Raw genomic sequence first — 19431 nt, 5'->3', positions numbered from 1 at the left:
GGTTGGAGGGAATCCTGGGAAGTCTGATTGGTCTCCAGCACAAAGCCAGGAGGAGTTGAGCCCTGACGAGACCACCATGCAGGCAGAATCGGGTGACCCTGACAGACCAAAGCCCACAAGATGACAGCCAAAGGGCGCACAGAGAACCGGGGTACAGGCCACACCAACCACTGAGCGGTACATTTTTCAGATATTTACAAACTTTACATTTCATTATTTTTTTTTTTTTTAGCTTTATATGGTTCTTTTTTTAAAATGGACCCAAGAGTTCTGCACAGCATTGTGTCAAACAAGTGAAATGGTCAAAGATCCCACTGTCATACGGCACTGAATCTCTTTTTTACCTGTTTTATTTAAAAAAAAAAGTTTTACAAGCTATCAGAAATTATTTCTCACATGTGAAAATTTAACAAATGTAAAATCAAGAGCCCCAGAAAATCATGGGAAGGAAAAAAAGAAAAAAAAAAAAAAACCACGAGTGCCTTTTGCTTTGAGACATCCACAATAATGCCACGAGAGCAGGCCGGCCCACCCACCCACGGTCAACCACATGCACCACACTGGCGGCCGAGGGGAGAGGCAGCAGAATCAGCAGCACTCCGGGCAGATCCAGGAAGGCACCGGCTGGCACGCACTCCGCCTCGGGCACACTACCTAAAGACACTGAGCTCCACACCTTAGATGGGTTTACGGGGGTAGGGGCGCAAAGGAAAAAAAAAAAACCCAAAAACCCACAGAGAGGCTCCAAGGCTGAACTGGCTCAGCGCTACACCTCAAAGGAGCCCCCAGCCTCGCATTAGCGTCCATGGGAGGTCTCCTGGCAACTTTGGTCCGCCACCATTCCACTGCCTAGTACTTTATGGGTGGGTGTCACGTGGTCTGTTCCCATCAAAGCACAGCAACGAAGCCCTGGTAGAACAGAACCTTTGGAGGCAGCGACATGCGAGAAATCTGTGAAGTGGCTGGAGATCACAACTATGGGGACGGCATCTCCTCACTGCCCATGTGACCTCTTGTCACTATTACCAGTGGCCTGCAGCGAGGGGATAAAGGGAGAAGTAAAAGGACATGCCGATGTATTTTAAACAATTATGGGAAAAAGTGCAGTGTGTCCGGGGCACAGATGCGAGGGAGCACGTGTGTATGTAGGTGTGTGTGTGCGCGCATGTATTAGAGGGGCAGGGCTCAATGTCCAAGTCACGTAAAAATACAAGTGGGCTGATCCGTCCATTCCTTTAACACCCCATCTCCCACCCCCCCAACCCACCATGCCTTGCGCTATTCCCAGTCGTCCCCAAAAGTTGGGGAAGGGTTGGGGGGGGTACAGGGAGTCATCTAACTAAAAGGAGCTCCTCTAAACCGGGTGGCTCAGGCTTATTTCTAAGAAAACCGAAAAAAAACAAAAAAAATTAAAAAAATAAAAAAGGCAAGAAAACCAAAAACAATAAAAGTCTAAATGTCCACACAGCCTCCCGTCTGTTCCTGGTACACCTCAATGACGTCTTCATCCTCCATCCCCAGCTGAAATGAAGAGAGAGAGTCCATTAGTTAGCTGACCCTCTGCTACACAGGACCCTTCCTGAGGTGTCCTCCACCCCCAAATGTCCAATACCATCCCAGTCAGGGAGCTCAAAGCTATCTAACTGGAAAAAGCTCTTCTAAACTAATCCCCCAGAGGCCTCCAGTTCAGGAAACCGAAACCTTCAAGTGGTCTGCTACTCTACCGCCTTACCTTGGGGCTTCTTTGTATTCTAAAATGAGATGTGCCCACATGGAGCCCATCATGGGGGTTTGTTAAAAGGAGACACACAAGCCTTTGTGTTATCTGACTGAGAACTGCAACCTGACTCACAGCCCTTTACCTCTGGGAGCCTCCAACCAAAAGGTGTAGATGTGCCAGTGAGGCTCCATAGTGTGTGTGTGTGTGTGTGTGTGTGTGTGTGTGTGTGTGTGTGCACGAGCGTCACTCAAGGAAGAATAAGGAATAAAAAATGGCTTTGTTCACCTCTTTAGGAGTCTGATTGTCAGCGATTCTCTGTCCTTCAAAGAGAAACCTAAGAGAGTTCATGGGCACACCCTGAAAAGAAAGAGGTTGACAGGAGTTAAGACCCCGAGAAAGAGAGAGCACATTACCCATAAGCCCCTTCACTTCACAGAGACCTTGTAAGGAAGACCTTCATGAAGGAAATCAAGTTAAGCAAGGCTGTCTAAGCAAAACACATAGAGCACCTTGGCAAAAGTATACCACTCCACTCTCCGGATTTCAGAAGATATGCACTCCTAACCCTCCAAGATGTATTATCATTAAAGCCAAAATAACTCATTTGTCAAATGTTTATTTCTTAAAACTGGAAAAGCACTGCCTGCATAAATACTACAAGGAGGATTACAATTTGGTTCCTCGGTTTTGTCTTCTTATATTTGTTAATGAACTTTCACTGTTTATTATCAGTTTAGTAAGTGAATAACATACAGGCCTCAACTTACACTTGACTTTACTGCTTTTTGTGACTATGAAAATGAAAAGGTCTTAGCCCCCATCTTGTGCTCCGAGATTTTTGTGCGTTTGCCATCGTTGATGCGTTTACATGCACACGCATAACACAACGGATAAGGTGAATAACCCGGTTAAGGCCAAAACATGGTTACTTAAAAATCCACATTTACATGGGCAAGGAATCTTCTTTGTCAAAATGCTCCTCCTCCTCTTCTTTTGGCTGCTCCCATTAGGCGTTACCACAACGGATCATCCTCTTCCATATCTTCCTGTCCTCATCATCTTGCTCTGTCACCCCCCATCACCTACATGTCCTCTCTCACAACATCCATAAACCTTCTCCTAGGCCTTCCTCTTCTCCTCTTCCCTGGCAGCTCTGTCCTTAGTACCCTTGTCTCGTTATACCCCTCATCTCTCCTCTGCACATGTCCAAACCAGCACCAATCTCGCCTCTCAGACTCCCAATTGTCCAACTTGAGCTGACCCTGTAACGTCCTCATTTCTAATCCTGTCCATCTTCGTCACACCCAGTGCCAGTCTTGGCATCTTTACCTCCAGCTCTGTCTCCTGTGCCACCGTCTCCTGCCCATATAACACAGCTGGTCTCACTACCGTCCTGTAGACCTTCTCTTTCTTTCTTCCTGTTACCAGTCTGTCACCAATCACTCCCCTACTCTCGCTACAGATCACAATGTCATCAGCAAACATCACAGTCCACAGGGACTCCTGGCTAATCTCGTTTGTCCTTTTAAATGCTGTTTGGCAAATTCTAAATGGACTGTCATATGCCTTTTACTCAAGAGCAGCTTCCACCTAGCCACTCCAGCATAAACACCTGACTGATGGAGTGCTGCTAAGGTGGTTGTCCTTCTGACAGGCTCTTCCATCTAAGCAGAGGACTTCTGAAGCTCAACTAGTAAGAACCGAATGGTCATTTCTCTTCTTGTTCCATATCATCCTGTCCTCCATCTTGTTCTGTCACACCCATCACCTACATGTCTTCTCTCACCACATCCATAAACCTTCTCCTAGGCCTTCCTCTTAACTGGCAGCTCTATCCTTAGAATCGTTCTCTCAATATACCCAGCATGTCTCCTCTGCATATGTCCAAACCAACACAATCTCACCTCTCAGACTTTGTCTCCCAACTGTCCAACCTGAGCTGACCCTCTGATGTACTCATTTCTAATCCTGGTCATCTTCGTCACACCCAGTGCCAGTCTTGGCATCTTTACCTCCAGCTCTGTCTCTGTGCCACCGTCTCCAGCCCATATAACATACCTGGTCTAACTACCGTCCTGTAGACCTTCTCTTTCTTTCTTCCTGTTACCAGTCTGTCACCAATCACTCCTGACACTCTTCTCCAGCCACTCCACCCTGCCTGCACTCTCTTTTTCACCTCTCTTCCAAAGTCATTAAACTTCACCAAAAAACTCATCATCAGCCTTTGTGAATCTGAAAAGGAGGCCTGTGATAATGTCCTTCTGTTTTACAAATAGGTTTAGTCACACTGAGGCTTTATTATGATGTTATTTTTGATTCCGCACAGCTCGCACTTTTCAACTTCGCTGTGCGACTTCAGCCCTAAAAGGATGAGCTTCATGCTGTACGCCCAGCACTGGTGGTACGACGCCGCCACTGGTATTCTTATGTATAAGGCTACTCATTACTTTAAAAGAGAATCGGACTACGTACCCCGTGCTAGGTTTAACAGGTTACCCTACTGCTTTCCAGATTGTGTTGCTGACTTTAGCACTGGATGTTCAGCTCATCAACCCAAACAAACAATTTCTGAAATAGTGAGAGAGATTACGTCAGTCAGAAGAAGGAATGATGCGATTGCTCAGACATGTGCCGCTTGTGGACGCTTCTACCCGTAGTCGCTGAAAATGTGTGCCAAGTTAACATGTGCAGACTGACAGTGTGCAGCCGCCACATGCAGGCTACAAAATCCTTAACAGCAACACATTTTTGGGCTCACATGGTCACGTAATCAGGTTATTTCTAGAGAAATCTACCACTGTTAGAGAAATCAGGTTACGGACCTTGGAGAGTCCTGGCTAAGCAGAATACGTGGCGTTTTAGAAATGAGGTTTCTGTGAATAACCGGGTTATTGAGGCACACGTGAATGCGCCTAATGAATGGACTCAGATCTTTAGATAAAATGTAAAAATCACATAAGAGGAATCAGAGTAAACGCACATCATCATTTCTGAAAAGCTACTTAATAAATGAAGTCATAAGGCTAACACACACCTGCACTGAACATGTGAAAAGGTGACGGTCCCCTAAGCTGCTCCCCTCAATCTGCTGAGCACAGTTCAGTGATAAGTCAACTCGGCCAGCCCTATTCATCTAAACCTCACTAATTACAGACAATGCCATGGAAGTCAATGCCACAAGACCACCACTCGGCCTCGAGCAAATTAAATTCCAATGAGAAGTGGGGTTAAGGGAAGTTTGAAACTTTTAATCAGTTTCTAAGGCTCTGGGACACGTGTACACCAAGCTGAGCGCCTCATCTCAAACAGAGGACATTTGGAACAGGCTGCCCTGCCAAAACGACCCCAAGAACACCAAGACAACTCGCTCAAAGAGACCGAGGGTTCATGGGAGAGCAGAGAGGACAATACCTCACCTATCCATGAGGAACCATCACAGCAAAGAAATTCAATGACCTTCAAGCCTTTTAGAATAACGTGCTACGGCCAAGCAAGACAAACGTCAAAGGCTCTGGACAATACAGAGTCCACTAGGTCGGTCGCTGGACAGCAAGAACATCAGACCTACAATAAAACATGATGGTGCTGGTGTGATGGTGTGGATAACTTACACAATTCCTGGTTCAATCAAGAATGGTAACATATTAAATGTCCTAAAGGAGAATATCCACTCATCTGTCTAGGACAGGAGTGGGCAAATTCAGTCCTGGAGGGCTGCAGTGGTTGCAGGTATTTGTTCCAACCCAGTTGCTTAATTAATAACCAATCCTTGTCAATTATTTAATTTCATGGCTTGCTAGTGCTTTAACTCTGCCATGTCAAGTCATTCTCATATCCTAGATTTTTTTTCCTTTCTAAGGATATCATCGAAATGATGTGAAGTCTAAAACAGATGACTGATTCCCAGTGCTTCACTTTTTTCTCTTCACTTTCCTTCCAAGTATTTAATTAAACCCAATAATGCATGATAAATACACACAGGTGTAAATGGAAACAAGCTAAATGGAGAAATGCTGTTCTCTTTTGTCATTTGCATCTTATTGCTAATAAGGAGCCATTAAAAACCAAGACTGTTTAAGACTAAAATAAGCAATAAGAGTTCAAAATCTAAATGAGCGAGACAACTAAAGTGAAGCAGAAGTGTTACTTGAGCAATAAGTGCTTCTTATTAAGCAACTGGGTTGGAACAAAAACCTGCAGCCACTGCGGCCCTCCAGGACTGAATCTGTCCACCCCTGGTCTATGACCACAAACTAAAGCATAGCTGGGTTTATGCAGCAGAACAAGGAGCCAAATCACAAAAGCAAGTCCACAACTGCAAAGTTCAGAAGAAACAAAATTCACGTCATGGAATGGCCTAGCGAAAGTTGAATTTTGGACCCCAAAGAGAGGCTGAAACGAGAAGATGACGCTCACAAGCTCACCAGTGTGTCTAAATTCAAGCAAAGAGTGGGTGAAAACTCCACCAAAGCGATGGGGAAGACTAATATCAAGGTGTTTAGTTGTGATTATTGCTGCTAAAGGTGCTACAATCAAGTATTGACACTGTGATGGCCAGATCTTCCTCACATGGGTGAGAATTATAGGTCTGCTTTTGTGTGTTCACTCAGGGTCCCCTTCTCCAATAGTGCATTTGGCCCAGGGCCATTCAATATGTAAAATATGCAAAACCAAGGAATATTAGGAAGGGGCAAATACTTTAAAGAAAGCACACAAGTACCACAGCAGCCGCTCCACTGCATCCCCTGGCCACCAATGGCTTTCTGGTGTGAAACGTGTCATATAGCCCCTAGCAGGGCCGGCAACTTCCATTTTGTAAGAAAGCACCCTGCACTTCCTGAATGCAAGCTTTCATCTGGTTGAGGGTGGATCTGAACCACTAAAGGCCTGCCAGCTGGCCGGACCACCCCTTACGGTCACACATACCTGTCTCTGGCAGTAGGACTCTTTGAGCTTCTTTAAATGTGTTGTCATCTTCACTTTGAAATGGATCTCGCTGTTGTCCTGAAAGCACATGAAAGATTAGTGCAATTTACACCACATGCAGCAGGCCACACAAAACCCCAAAATGGCCGGCCAGCCTGTTTTCAAGACCACATACTAAACTCCACACCCTAAACCCCCCACAGTTTCTATGTAGTTCATCTGGCTTTTCTTGTGTCATTGCACAGCTCTCTGGCGCCCCCTTACATTAAACGGGTCTTCAATTTTTCCCCACTTACTAAGCCAGTGATGACAACATACATGTAGGAGAAATGAAAAACCGACTACCACAGGCAGACAGACTTCTGTTCTCCTTGTACTTGTTGCCACTCGGCGCTATTTTCCAGAAACACGGCATTTCCTTTCATCTTTATGCAGACGACTGTCAGGCTTATTTCCCTCTGAAGTGCCCTGCTCCACTTCTGTCCAGCCCCTGCTTGATTGCCTTATTGACATAAGGAGTTGGATGGCATACAATTTTCTAAATTTTAATGAGAACAAGACAAAAGTTATGCTATTTAGAACCAATGGCACCAGCGGGACCCCCTGCTTTGATCTTTTCCACTGTGGCTCAATTTGAGAAATCCATGATCACAAATTTAGGTGTGAAAATGGAAGATTCCACTTTAAAACGTGACAACCGTGTGAACACAGTGGTAAAATCTCGCTTTTTCCAGTTGAGTTGGTTGTCAAAAATCAAGTCTGCTTTGTCTAAATGCAACCTTGAAACGGGGGTACCTGCTTTTATGACCTCTCGTCTAGATGACTGCAATGAGCTCTTTTTGGAATGAGCCAAGCCTCCATTGCTCGCCTACAGCTGGTGCAAAATGCCACTGCTCGATTTTTAACTGGTACAAGCAAGCATGAGTACGTTAGCCCGATTTTGGACTCCCTTCACTGGCTTCCAGTTTCTTTACAAATCCATTTTAAGATCCTTGTTTTTAAATCCTTTAATGGTTGCTTTATTTGTCGGAACTGCTGCACCCTAATGTAACGTCACGCTCTCTCAGGTCAGCAGACCAGATGCTTTACTTGTTCCTAAGACAAGATGCAAACTCCAAGGTCATCGGACTTTTATTAGTTGCAGCTCCAAAACCGGGAACGATTTGCCGCTGCACGTTAGGCAGGCTCCTTCACTTGCGGTCTTTAAATCAAATTTAAAAACAGTTTGACGCCCTGACCTTTAACCCAGTATGATATGTGGACTCTCTTAGTACTTTTTATTGTGAATTCTCTTCAGCTCTTATGTGCTTGTTTCTTTTACGGTTTGGTTATTATTTGCCTGATATGTTGGGGTTTTTTATTATACAGCACTTTGGTCAGCCTTGATGTTGTTTTTAAAGTGCTTTATAACTAAATAAGAATACACCGCGTTCCAAATTATTATGCAAATTGTATTTAAGTGTCATAAAGATAAAATATTTTGCTTTTCAATTAAACTCATGGATGGCATTGTGTCTCATGGCTCTTCTCGGACACCTGTGATAATTAGTTTGCCAGGTGAGCCCAATTAAAGGAAAAACTACTAAAGAAGGATGTTCCACATTATTAAGCAGACCACCATTTTCAAGCAATATGGGAAAGAAAAAGGATCTCTCTGCTCCCGAAAAGCGTGAAATAGTTGAATGCCTTGGGCAAAGTATGTAAACCTTAAGATATTTCACGAAAACTTAAGCGTGATCATCGCACTGTGGCTGACTCAGAGCACACACGGGTTTGTGCAGATCAAGGCAAAATGAGGAAGGTTTCTGCCAGACAAATACATCGGATTAAGAGAGCAGCTGCTAAAATGCCATTATAAAGCAGCCAACAGGTATTTGAAGCTGCTGGTGCCTCTGGAGTGCAGCGAAAATCAAGCAGCAGGATCCTCCAGAGGACTGCAGTCATGCATAAACCTTCTATTCGGCCACCCTAACCAATGCTCACAAGCAGAAACGGCTGCAGTGGGCCCAGAACTACATGAGGACTCATTTTCAAACAGTCTTCTTTACAGATGAGTGCCGTGCAACCCTGGATGGTACAGATGGATGGAGTGGTGGATGGCCACTATGTCCCAACAAGGCTGCAACATCAGCAAGGAGATGGCGGAGTCATGTTTTGGGCCAGAATCATAGGGAGAGAGCTGGTCGGTCCCTGAAGGTGTGAAAATGACCTCTGAAAAAAGTATGTGGAGTTTCTGACTGACCACTTTCTTCCATGGTACAAAAAGAAGAACTGTGCTTTCCGTAACAAAATCATCTTCATGCATGACAATGCACCATCTCATGCTGCAAGGAATACCTCTGCATCATTAGCTGCTATCGGCATAAAAGGAGAGAAACTCCTGGTGTGGCCGCCGTCCTCCCCTGACCTCAATCCTATTGAGGACCTTTGGAGCCTCCTCAAGCAAAAGATCTAGGAGGGTGGGAGGCAGTTTACATCCAAACAGCAGCTCTGGGAGGCTGTTCTGACAACCAGCGAAGAAATTCAAGGAGAAACTCTCCAAAAACTCACAAGTTCAATGGATGCAAGAATTGTGAAGCTGCAATCAAATAAGGGGTCCTATGTTAATATGCGACTTGACCTGTTAAGATGTTCTTGATTGAAATAGCTTTTGATTTCAGTAAATATGACCTCCTAATGCTGCAAGTTCAACAAATGACCATTTTCAGTTCTTTACAGCCTATAAAATGTTTTGAAAAACTCTGTTGTGCGTAATAATTTGGTGCATTTTAATTTTTTTATTTTTGAAAAACATACCGTTATCACTAGGAGGTTTCTTCAGTAACATTCGAATGATACTCTAATGGTTGATGACTTGAAATTATGCTGACTGCCACTTGCATCGACTATTTAGAAAAATCAGACAAAAATATAATTTGCGTAATAATTTTGAACGTGGTGTAAATAAAATAAATAGGCTTGAGTCAAGCAGGAGATGAAAGGCTGCTGGACAATAAGGACGTCAGTGGAGGAAGCCATGATGTTCAAGTAAGACACCGTGTGGTGCCCTGCTCTGGGTATTCAAGAAGGTGTGCGCTCAAGTGACCTGCTTATGAAATATCATTCTGTCATGTGCCATATAGATTTTATTTCTACTTTCCATTATAACAAAACCAGAAACACATTATTATTATTATTATTATTATTTCCATCACCCATTGCCTGTTGTTCCTTTTCTCATGCAATTCCCACGCTTTCTTTTCAGTGTTAGGCTTCCCAGTTTGTAGAAATATCAAGAAAATTCTTTGTGCCCAGAGGTTTCTAAGAAAAAAAAAGAGTCAGAAATGGACTGGTAGATGGCACCAAAACAATACTGTCTTAAATTGATAATCATGGTTAGCCCACCCAGGTACTGAGAAGCAAACCACTGCAGATGTCTGGGCACGCTGGAGCACTTTACCGCATGCAACTTTTTTATGGATTGGAATGTTACGATTTCTTTGGATGTGTTGTGTTAGCGAGTCAATGTCGGGACTATAGAGGGATTGGAAATGAGTAACGAGAAAAATGCCAACTTGTTAAATGCTGATTTGCCCACCACGTATAAGACAGACCACCATTAGTGGCAGCAGACTCTTATCTCGTTAGTTTTAAATATTGCTGCTGGGGACGGACACAAGCCAAACTAAATTCATCTGCAAAAGTGAATTACAGTGCTGACTGGACAGAGTGGTTGATGTCATTCAGGGTAACTTAAGAACTCCAAGTAACTTTTCAAACAAAAAGTCGCTATATAAACAACTAGCCATCCCCCACAGCTTTGCTCACATATAAGTGAAACAGGACAGTGAGGAGGACCCTGCCCAGCTCTGAATTCCTGACGTCACTCTGCCCACAGCCTGTGTCTCAGATTAGCGCGAATATAATCGCTCCTGCAAGCGGACTATGATTCGTAGCGCAATGAGAGAAGTCACAAAATCAACCAGAATGTATAGAGAAAAAAAAAGATCTAAATCCGTGAAGTAGTTATCTCGTTCGCTAACTAAGCGGAGTTAATGTTATGTTCCGAAGCAGATGCATGAGTGAGGAGGGCGCTGCCCCGCAACCGATGAGTCGCTCTCTCAGATTTGCCCTAATAAATCGGTACCACAATTGAACTAACACATTAAAAATAGCTTGTCTTAATGCTAGAAGTATCAAGAATAAGGTAAGTGAGTTGGAGTCGTATGTAGCAGAACAATTATATTATAACAATAACAGAAACCTGACTAAATAACAAAGATGGGGATGAGTGTAACAAAGAGGGATACACATTATTAGGAAGGATAGACAGAACAGAAAAGGAGGTGGGGTTGCTGTTTATGCCAAACGGGATTTAAATATAAGACCTCTTCAGTTGGATGATGAGCCCCATCTTAGTGAGGACGTGTGGCTTCACCTGGAAAATATTAGGGAAAAGGGTCTGATCTTAGGAGTGTGTTACAGACCACCCAATTCAGACAGTAATTTCAACACACATCTTTTTAGTAATATCAAAAAGGCAAATTTACAGGGGGATATTATAGTCATGGGGGACTTTAATTATCCAAATATTAACTGGGACAACCTTGGAGATGGAGGAGCACAAGAGCAGGAGTTTTTAGAAGTAATCAGCGACTGTTTATTAACACAGCATGTTAAAGAGCCAACACGGGGTGACGCCTGTCTGGATTTAGGATTCTGTAATAATCAGGATAGAATTGAGGGTATAGAGGTGATTGGACCACTAGGGTCACGTGACCAGAATGTCATACAATTCTCAGTATTTTGTAAGAGTGCAGATGCAAAGACTAAAATTGTTAAGTTGAACTTTGGTAGGCTAATTTTGAGCAGATGCGACAAAGTCTAAGTAGGATAGACTGGGATAAGACAGTCGAGGAGCAGTGGAGCAGGTACAGCTACATACCTAAATTTGGAAGTAATAGGAAACTAAAAAAACTCCATGGTGGATTAATAAAGGTTTAAAAAAAAGATGTTTCAAAGGAAAAAACTGATTTATAAGGCATATAAGAGTAATGACTGCAAAGTGAATCGTAGAGTGTATGAGAACATGAGGGCAACCATTAAGAAGGATATCAGGGAGGCTAAAAGACAGTTGGAGAGGAATAGCAGATAAGATGAAAGACGAGCCTAAGAGATTCTTTTAGTATTTTAGTAGTAAAAGAACAGTTAAGGAGGTCAAGTGCATCAGGAATAGTAAAGGGGAATTAAAAGATACAGACTGTGAAATAGCAGATGCCCTAAACTTACATTTTTCTGAGGTGTTCACAAGTGAGCAAGTGGATAACCTCAGAGCAGTAACAGGGACTACTAAGGAGGTACTGAGGGATTTGAAAACTCTGAGAGAAATGCTGCTTAGATTAAATAAGATGAAATCAAACAAATCACCAGGACCAGATAATATTTATCCTCGTGTTCTTAAGGAGGCTAGTGAGTTCAGATAGGAACCACTGACACATATTTGTAGGAAGTCACTGAGAGATTCTGAAGGACAGGAAAATGGCAAATATCATCCCATTATATAAAAAGGGTGACACGGCAGATCCAAGTAACTATAGGTCAGTAAACGTAACATGCATCACAGGAAAATTAATGGAAGGAATTATTAAGGAGAAGATTGAGCAGCACATGACAAGGACAGGAGTTATTAGGAACAGTCGGCGTGGGCTTAGAAGAGTGAGGCTCTGTGTTACTAACATGCTGGAATTCTGTGAGGAGGCAACAAAAGGATACGATTAAAGTGGAGCAGATGATATTATTGATCTGGACTTTCAGAAAGCATTTGATAAGGTGCCACATGAGAGGGTGGGCATCAAATTAAAAGAAGTGGGAGTTCAGGGTGATGTTTTTAGATGGGTGAAGAATTGGCTCAGACAACGGAAGCAGAGGGTGATGGTGCGAGGAAACTCATCAGAACTGGTGACCAGCGGGGGCGGGCAATGCTGGGGCTGCTATTTTTAAAATATATATATATATATATATATATATATATATATATATATATATATATATATATATATGGTTTAAATGGGAAAATAAGGAACATGCTGGTTAAGTTTGCAGATGATACCAAGATAGGTGGATTAGCAGATAATTTGGAATCTGTTATATCATCACAGAAGGACTTGGACAGCAGACAAGCTTGGGCAGATTACATTTAATGTCAGTAAATGTATAGAATTACACATAAGAAGTAAAAATGTTGGGTTTAAATACACAATGGGCGGTCAGAAAATCGAGAATACACCTTATGAGAAAGATTTAGGATTCACAGTGGACTCTGAGCTATCGACTTCCAGACAGTGTTCAGAAGCCATTAAGAAGGCTAACAGAGTGTCAGGTTATATAGCGCCTTGATGTGTGGAGTACAAGTCACAGGAGGTTCTGCTCAGTCTTTATAACACACTGGTGAGGCCTCATCTGGAGTACTGTGTGCAGTTTTGGTCTCCAGGCTACAAAAAGGACACAGCAGCACAAGAAAAGGTCCAGAGAAGAGCGACTAGGCTGATTACGAGGGGCTACAGGGGATGAGTGATGAGAAAAGATTAAAAGAGCTGAGCCTTTACAGTTTAAGATAAAGAAGATCAAGAGGTGACATGACTGAAGTGTTTAAAATCATGAAGGGAATTAGTTCAATGGATCGAGACGGCAACTTTAAAATGAGTTCATCAAGAACACGGGGACACAGCTGGAAACTTGTTAAGGGTAAATTTTGCACAAACATTAGGAAGTTTTTCTTTAAACAAAGAACCATAGACACTTGGAGTAAGCGACCAAGTAGTGTGGTAGACAGTAAGACTTTAGGGACTTTCAAAACTCGACTTGATGTTTTTTTGGAAGAAATAAGTGGACAGGACTGGCGAGCTTTGTTGGGCTGATTGGCCTGTTCTCGTCCAGAGTGTCCTAATGATACTTAGTGAAAAGTCATAAAATCAATGGAATGTTCAAACAAATTATAGAAGAAAAAACGTTAAATCCGTTAAAGTAGTTCTCTTGTGAAAAGCGGACAGACATACAAAACAAGTAAGTACAAAAAAAGAAATTTCACGCTTTGACCACAAAATTTAAAAAAAAAAAAAAGTTTCTTAGTGACCACCCATGGGCCAAGGGTAACCTACATTCCAAATTTGAAGTCCCAAGTCTTCATGGTGCGGGAGATTTCATGATGAGTGAGTCAATGGTATTTGCCGTGCATACTCGTATATATTTATTATACACACATTATGATAGATAGAGAGAGACACAGAGAGAGAGAGAAATCACATAAGACAGGCTGGTGGCCAAGCCATAGGTAACGTCGCTGCTCCCATCTACACGCGTGAGACGTGTGCGACAAGACCAAAAGCTGGCAATTTCATGACATGAAAGCAGCTGTCTGTACTCCGTCAATGCAGCAAAACTAAACAGAAAAATCATTAAAATGCAACACATACATTAGAACACTGTAGGTGAGAACACGCCATTCAGCCAAATGAGGATTGCCAGTTCTTTCCACTTAATTCTTCCAATGTGGAATGCGTTTCTGGGGTTCTTAGGGTCTGTGCAGTGAAATCCTCACTTGCACTTGCTAATGAACACACAGCCCCTTGCTACTCTAACCACAAACATTAGTAAGCAGACCTACCCGACCTCAAAGCTGAATTAACCTTAAGGTGATGGGATCATACCGGACTACACCACCCTCTAGTGTCTGAACTCTGTAATACATTTATAGGGTGCTCACTAAAAAGAAAAACAACATGCAGCATGTCGCCACTCTCTAGTGACACCTCAAAATTGCCGTCTGCCTCACCTGAAGAATCTCTCAATAGGTTTGCCACAGCAACACTGATTTAGGGTCGACATTTAGACTTCTTCATGTAAGGCGCAAGAGATGGGATGGAAAACGGAGGACCAACTAAGTAAATCATTTGCAGGGGTGCATGGATATTTACTGGTCATAAGCAGCCGTCATGTCTGAAGAAAACAAGAAAAAGCAGAGTAACTGACGGACAGACTGGCGATGTTCTTTTTTTAAATCATGGCACTTGATGCATGCTGGTCAGACATGCAAGTAACAGTCTACCAGCATTGTAACCTATTTTTAAGTACAGTCATATGAAAAAGTTTGGGAACCCCTCTCAGCCTGCATAATAATTGACTCTCCTTTCAACAAAAAAAGATTACAGTGGTATGTCTTTCATTTCCTAGGAACATCTGAGCACTGCTGTGTTTTCTGAACAAAGAATTTTAGTGACGCAGTATTTAGTTGTATGAAATTAAATCAAATGTGAAAAACTAGCTGTGCAAAAAATTGGGTAATTTTGCTGATTTGAATGCCTGTCACTGCTCCATGCTGATTACTTGGTATGATGAGCTCGTCAAGCCTTGAACTTCATAGACAGGAGTGTCCAAACATGAGTGGTCAAAGGTATTTAAGGTGGTCAATCACAAGTTGTGCTTCCTTCCCTTTGACTCTCCTCTGAAGAGTGACAGACAGCATGAGATCCTCAAGGCGACTCTCAAAGATCTGAAAACAAAGATTGTTGAGTCTCCTGGTTTAGGGGAAGGCAACAAAAAGTCATCTCAGAGGTTTAAACTGTCAGTGTCAACTGTAAGGAATGGAATCAGGAAATGGAAGGCCACAGGCACAGTTACTGTTAAACCAACACAGCAGGTCTGGCAGGCCAAGAAAAATACAGGAGAGGCATATGAAGAGGCAGGATTGTGAGAATGGAAACAGACAACCACAGATCACCTCCAAAGACCTGCAAGAACATCTCGCTGCAGATGGTGTATCTGTACATCGTTCTACAATTCAGCACATCTGTATGGCAGGGTGATGACAAAGAAGCCCTTTCTGCACTCACACCACAAACAGAGTCGCTTGTTGTATTAAATGCTCATTTAGACAAGACAGAGTCATTTTGGAACAAAGTGCTTTTCACTAATGAGACAAAAATGGAGTTACTTGGTCAGAACAAAAAGCGCTTTGCATGGCGGAAGAACACCACAGTCCAAGAAAAACACCTGCTACCTTCTGTCAAATGTGGTGGAGGTCCCATCATGCTGTGGGGCTAGTTCAGGGACTGGGGCCCTTTTTAAAGTTGCGGGTCGGATGAATTCAACCCAATATCAACAAATCCTTCAGGGTAATGTTCAAGCATCAGTCACAAATGCAGAGGGAGAAGTCCAATGTCCTGGAATGGCTGTCACAGTCCCCTGACTTGAATATCAATGACAATCTATGGGATGATTTGAAGCAGACTGTCCTTGCTCAACAGCCATCAAATTTAAATGAACTGGAGAGATTTTGCATGGAAGAATGGTCAAAAACACCTCCATCCAGAATCCAGACACTCATCACAGGCTATAGGAGGACAGCGTCTAGAGGCTGATAGATTTGCAAAAGCAGACTCAACTAAGTATTGATGTCATATCTCTGTTGGGGGGCCCAAATTTATGCTCCTGTCTAATTTTGTTATGATGCATATTTCATATTTTCTGTTAATCCAATAAACTTAATGTCACTGCTGAAATCCGACTGTGTCCATAAGGCATGTCAGATATTAAAAGGAAGTTGCTACTTTGAAAGCTCAGCCAATGAGAAACAAAAATGCAAAGAATTAAGAGGGGTTCCCAAACTTTTTCATATGACTGTATATTTGGAAACACGTGGATCTCTGGTCCAGCAGCACTTTTCTGTCTCTGTCATGCCATGGTGTCGATCGTCAGAATTGTTGGTCAAGATGACCTCTTGCTTTGGCATGTGTTGTACTTCTCGTTCATCATCAATGAAAAGTCTCCTCAATTTGGCTCGATGTTGAGGCTCTCATTGTTTTTTGTGCATGACTGTTTATAGCAAGCGGAGTGTCAGCCTGTGGACGAACTACACAGCTTGTGCAATGTGATTCTCAGAGTCTGTTTGTGACCGCGTGACGTGCCTTTTAAGTACAGAGTTGCTCATCATGTCAGATAGCAGAAGACTCCGTCAAGGCCACATGCCTGCTCTTTTCCTGCCAAATATGGCTTGGGACTGAGTTGCTTCTGTGCTTTTCCTGCCAATTATGGCGAGTGCCACCTCTTTTCACTGCACGAGCCTGAACCTGGGCTTGCGGTCAGAAAAACCCGAGGCTCGACTGCATTGGCGAGGCACCCAACACTGTCAGCTTTTTGCTACCACAGCACATGTCACATCATAAGCTCAAGATCAAGGCCCATTTGGTTCACAAGTTTGTGTGTTACAGATGGACAACCCGTGGCATTTTACCATTAGTCAGACCACAAAATGTGGATTCCCCATCCGTGATATGAAAATATTCAATTAGAAGAAAAAAAAACTATAAAAATAAATTAATCACATGCCCACCTGTCAAACCGCACCCAGCATTAATGATCCCATTGCCCACTGTTTGTAACATCACCCGCTGCAGCCACCCAGCCAGCCTTCCTCTCACCGTTAGTTTCACTACAGCATCTGCAGAGTGAAAGCTAAGCACACGCGGGGCATCCATTTAAATCGAACTTTTATTTTGCTTAATACAGTAAAGCTTTGCTATGAATTCACATATCTGCGTCTGCTGAAGTGTAACCCATTTTGTGACACCCGGCGTTTATGTGTCCCAATTCATGGCCATGTATGGTGGGGTTGGCGGTGGTGGGATAAGGGGAAGCAGCAGTAAAAGGACTGTGGTGCCCTTAAAACTCTGGAAGCTGTGTGGACTCCATGGCTCAATGTGGAGAGGTGCAGGTAAGCCACTGAACCCCATTCATAATGGGGACGGGGAATGGAATTGTTCCCCATTAAAGAGGAATTCCCAGTTAAGTGTGGGCTATAAGTTCACACTGATTAAGCCCCAGCTCCTTGTACACACCGCCATTTGCTTCTACCGATTGGAAGGTGATGCGAGGTCCTCAGATCGACACTGTCACTCCTGGCCTCTGCCAGAGGGCCTACAAGACAATCCAACTCAACTACAGAGGAAGTATAAGTCGTCAATAAATGTTCTGTAGATGAACATGTGGAAGAATCATTACCAAGAATGGAAGCGTGAAAGCAGAGGGCCGGTATGCCTGCCTGACCCCTGTGTCCCTGCAGAAACCTAACCCTTTTTGCCATAAGATCCAAGCTTTTTCCGTACCCACATTCAGTTTAAGTATCTAAGGCAGGGGTCCTCAATCACAGTCCTGGAGAGCCGCAGTGGCTGCAGGTTTTTGCTCCAACCCAGTTGCTTAATAAAAAGCACTTATTGCTAAAGTAACACTTGTGCTTCACTTTAGTGATTTTGAGCCCTTATTGCTTCATTTGGTCTTAAACAGCTATTTGAATTGCTCCTTATTATCAATAACATGCAAATGACAAGAGAGAGCAGCATTTCTCCATTTAGCTTCTTTACATTTACACCTGTGTGTATTTATCTGCACTATTGGGTTTAATTAAATACTTGGAAGAAAAATGAAGAGAAAAAAGTGAAGGACTGAGAATTACTCGTCCATTTTAGCCTTCAAATCAATTGCATGATAGAAAGGGAAAGAAAATCTAGGATATGAGAATGACCTGACATGGCAGAGTTAATTTAACTTCATAGCTTGTTAGTGCTTTATTGGCAAGAATTGCTTTCTAATTAAGCAACCAGGTCAGAACAAAAACCTGCAGCCACTGAGGCTCTCCAGGACTGGGATTGAGGACCCCTGAGCTAAGGGGTTTCTCAGGAACACGACCCCCTGCAGGTTGACTGTATATATAGGGATCAGCATCCATCAGGGGGTGGAGTTACTATACATTGAATTAAACATGTACTTATTTTTAATATAAATATTTAAGAATTGATTTTTGGTTCATTGAGCTCCCCTACGGTGGCATGGTGACACAATGGCAGAACTGCTGCCTCACAGTAAGGAGACTGGGGTTTGCATCCCAGGTGTTCCCTTCATGGAGTTTGAAGGATTGCTTTGTGTCTGCATGGGCTTCTTGCAGATTCTCCGGTTTCCACCCACAGTCACTGAACGTTGGAAGGTAGTCAGGCCCATTAAGGTGATCATCAGGTAATAACAGATTAAATAATCAGAAGATGTGGAAAATCCAAATGAAAACCAGGATCAGGACGGAAATGGTTATAAAAAAAAAGTCCCATCTAATACATGAAAAAAACTGGGACATCCCGATAACAAATGGCCAAACTTAGTTTTGCAATTTGTTAATTGACCCCAAAACAGAAACTGGGAAATAACAGTGGGCTCAATGAGGCTAGGAGTCCAAATGAAAAAAGAAAGCAAAATGCTGCAGTCACTGGGGGTCCCCAGACCTGAGTTGGAGACCCCTATGATAGGCCTTACCTGTCCGATGACTTTCAACTTAATGTACTCGCCATCCTTCTTGTCTGCTGAATCGTGACTGGATGGTTTAGTTTCCTGCAAAAAGAACAAGAGAAAGGCGTCTGAGCTGTCAAGAATGCATCAACTTCATCCCATGCGAAGCCCACCACGCTTGGCCCACGTCACGGCAGGCTGGCCAGGAGAGTACAAGAGCAGCAGCTGCTGTGTCACTTCACATTAACGAGACAAACGTGGACTTGCGTAGTGGGCCTGCATGCAGGTCAGGCATAAGGGGCAAACTGAGAGATGCAACTGGACTAAAACTAAATCCAGACTTTGGTGTAAATGAGGAAAAAAGTGAAGTTTACTGTCAAGTCTTACAGGTGGTAGAACATCAGACTGAATTAGGATAGGAGGCGTGAAAGGTCAAACAGCAAGTGTTCCTGATCTCCCATCACGGAAGCCAACTGCCG

At 43.2% G+C, this 19431-nt stretch overlaps 1 protein-coding gene across 1 annotated transcript in view; it reads right to left on the bottom strand.

Moving 5' to 3' along the window:
* Nucleotides 1-696: 696 nt before the first annotated feature.
* The window catches only part of sumo1 (small ubiquitin like modifier 1), a 37723-nt gene continuing 18988 nt past the window's right edge, over nt 697-19431 (bottom strand). Inside the window, exons 2-5 of the mRNA XM_039757819.1 lie at nt 18980-19054; nt 6647-6724; nt 2006-2077; nt 697-1521 (exon numbers count right to left, since the gene is read on the bottom strand). Coding sequence (XP_039613753.1) covers nt 1453-1521; nt 2006-2077; nt 6647-6724; nt 18980-19054 — 294 coding nt within the window. The 3' untranslated portion in view covers nt 697-1452. The remainder of the gene's footprint in view (nt 1522-2005; nt 2078-6646; nt 6725-18979; nt 19055-19431) is intronic.

This window comes from Polypterus senegalus, chromosome 6, assembly GCF_016835505.1.
Source record: "Polypterus senegalus isolate Bchr_013 chromosome 6, ASM1683550v1, whole genome shotgun sequence".
NCBI lineage: Eukaryota > Metazoa > Chordata > Cladistia > Polypteriformes > Polypteridae > Polypterus > Polypterus senegalus.
Note: the sequence above shows the minus strand (reverse complement) of the source record. Positions and strands in the feature narration are given on the sequence as shown.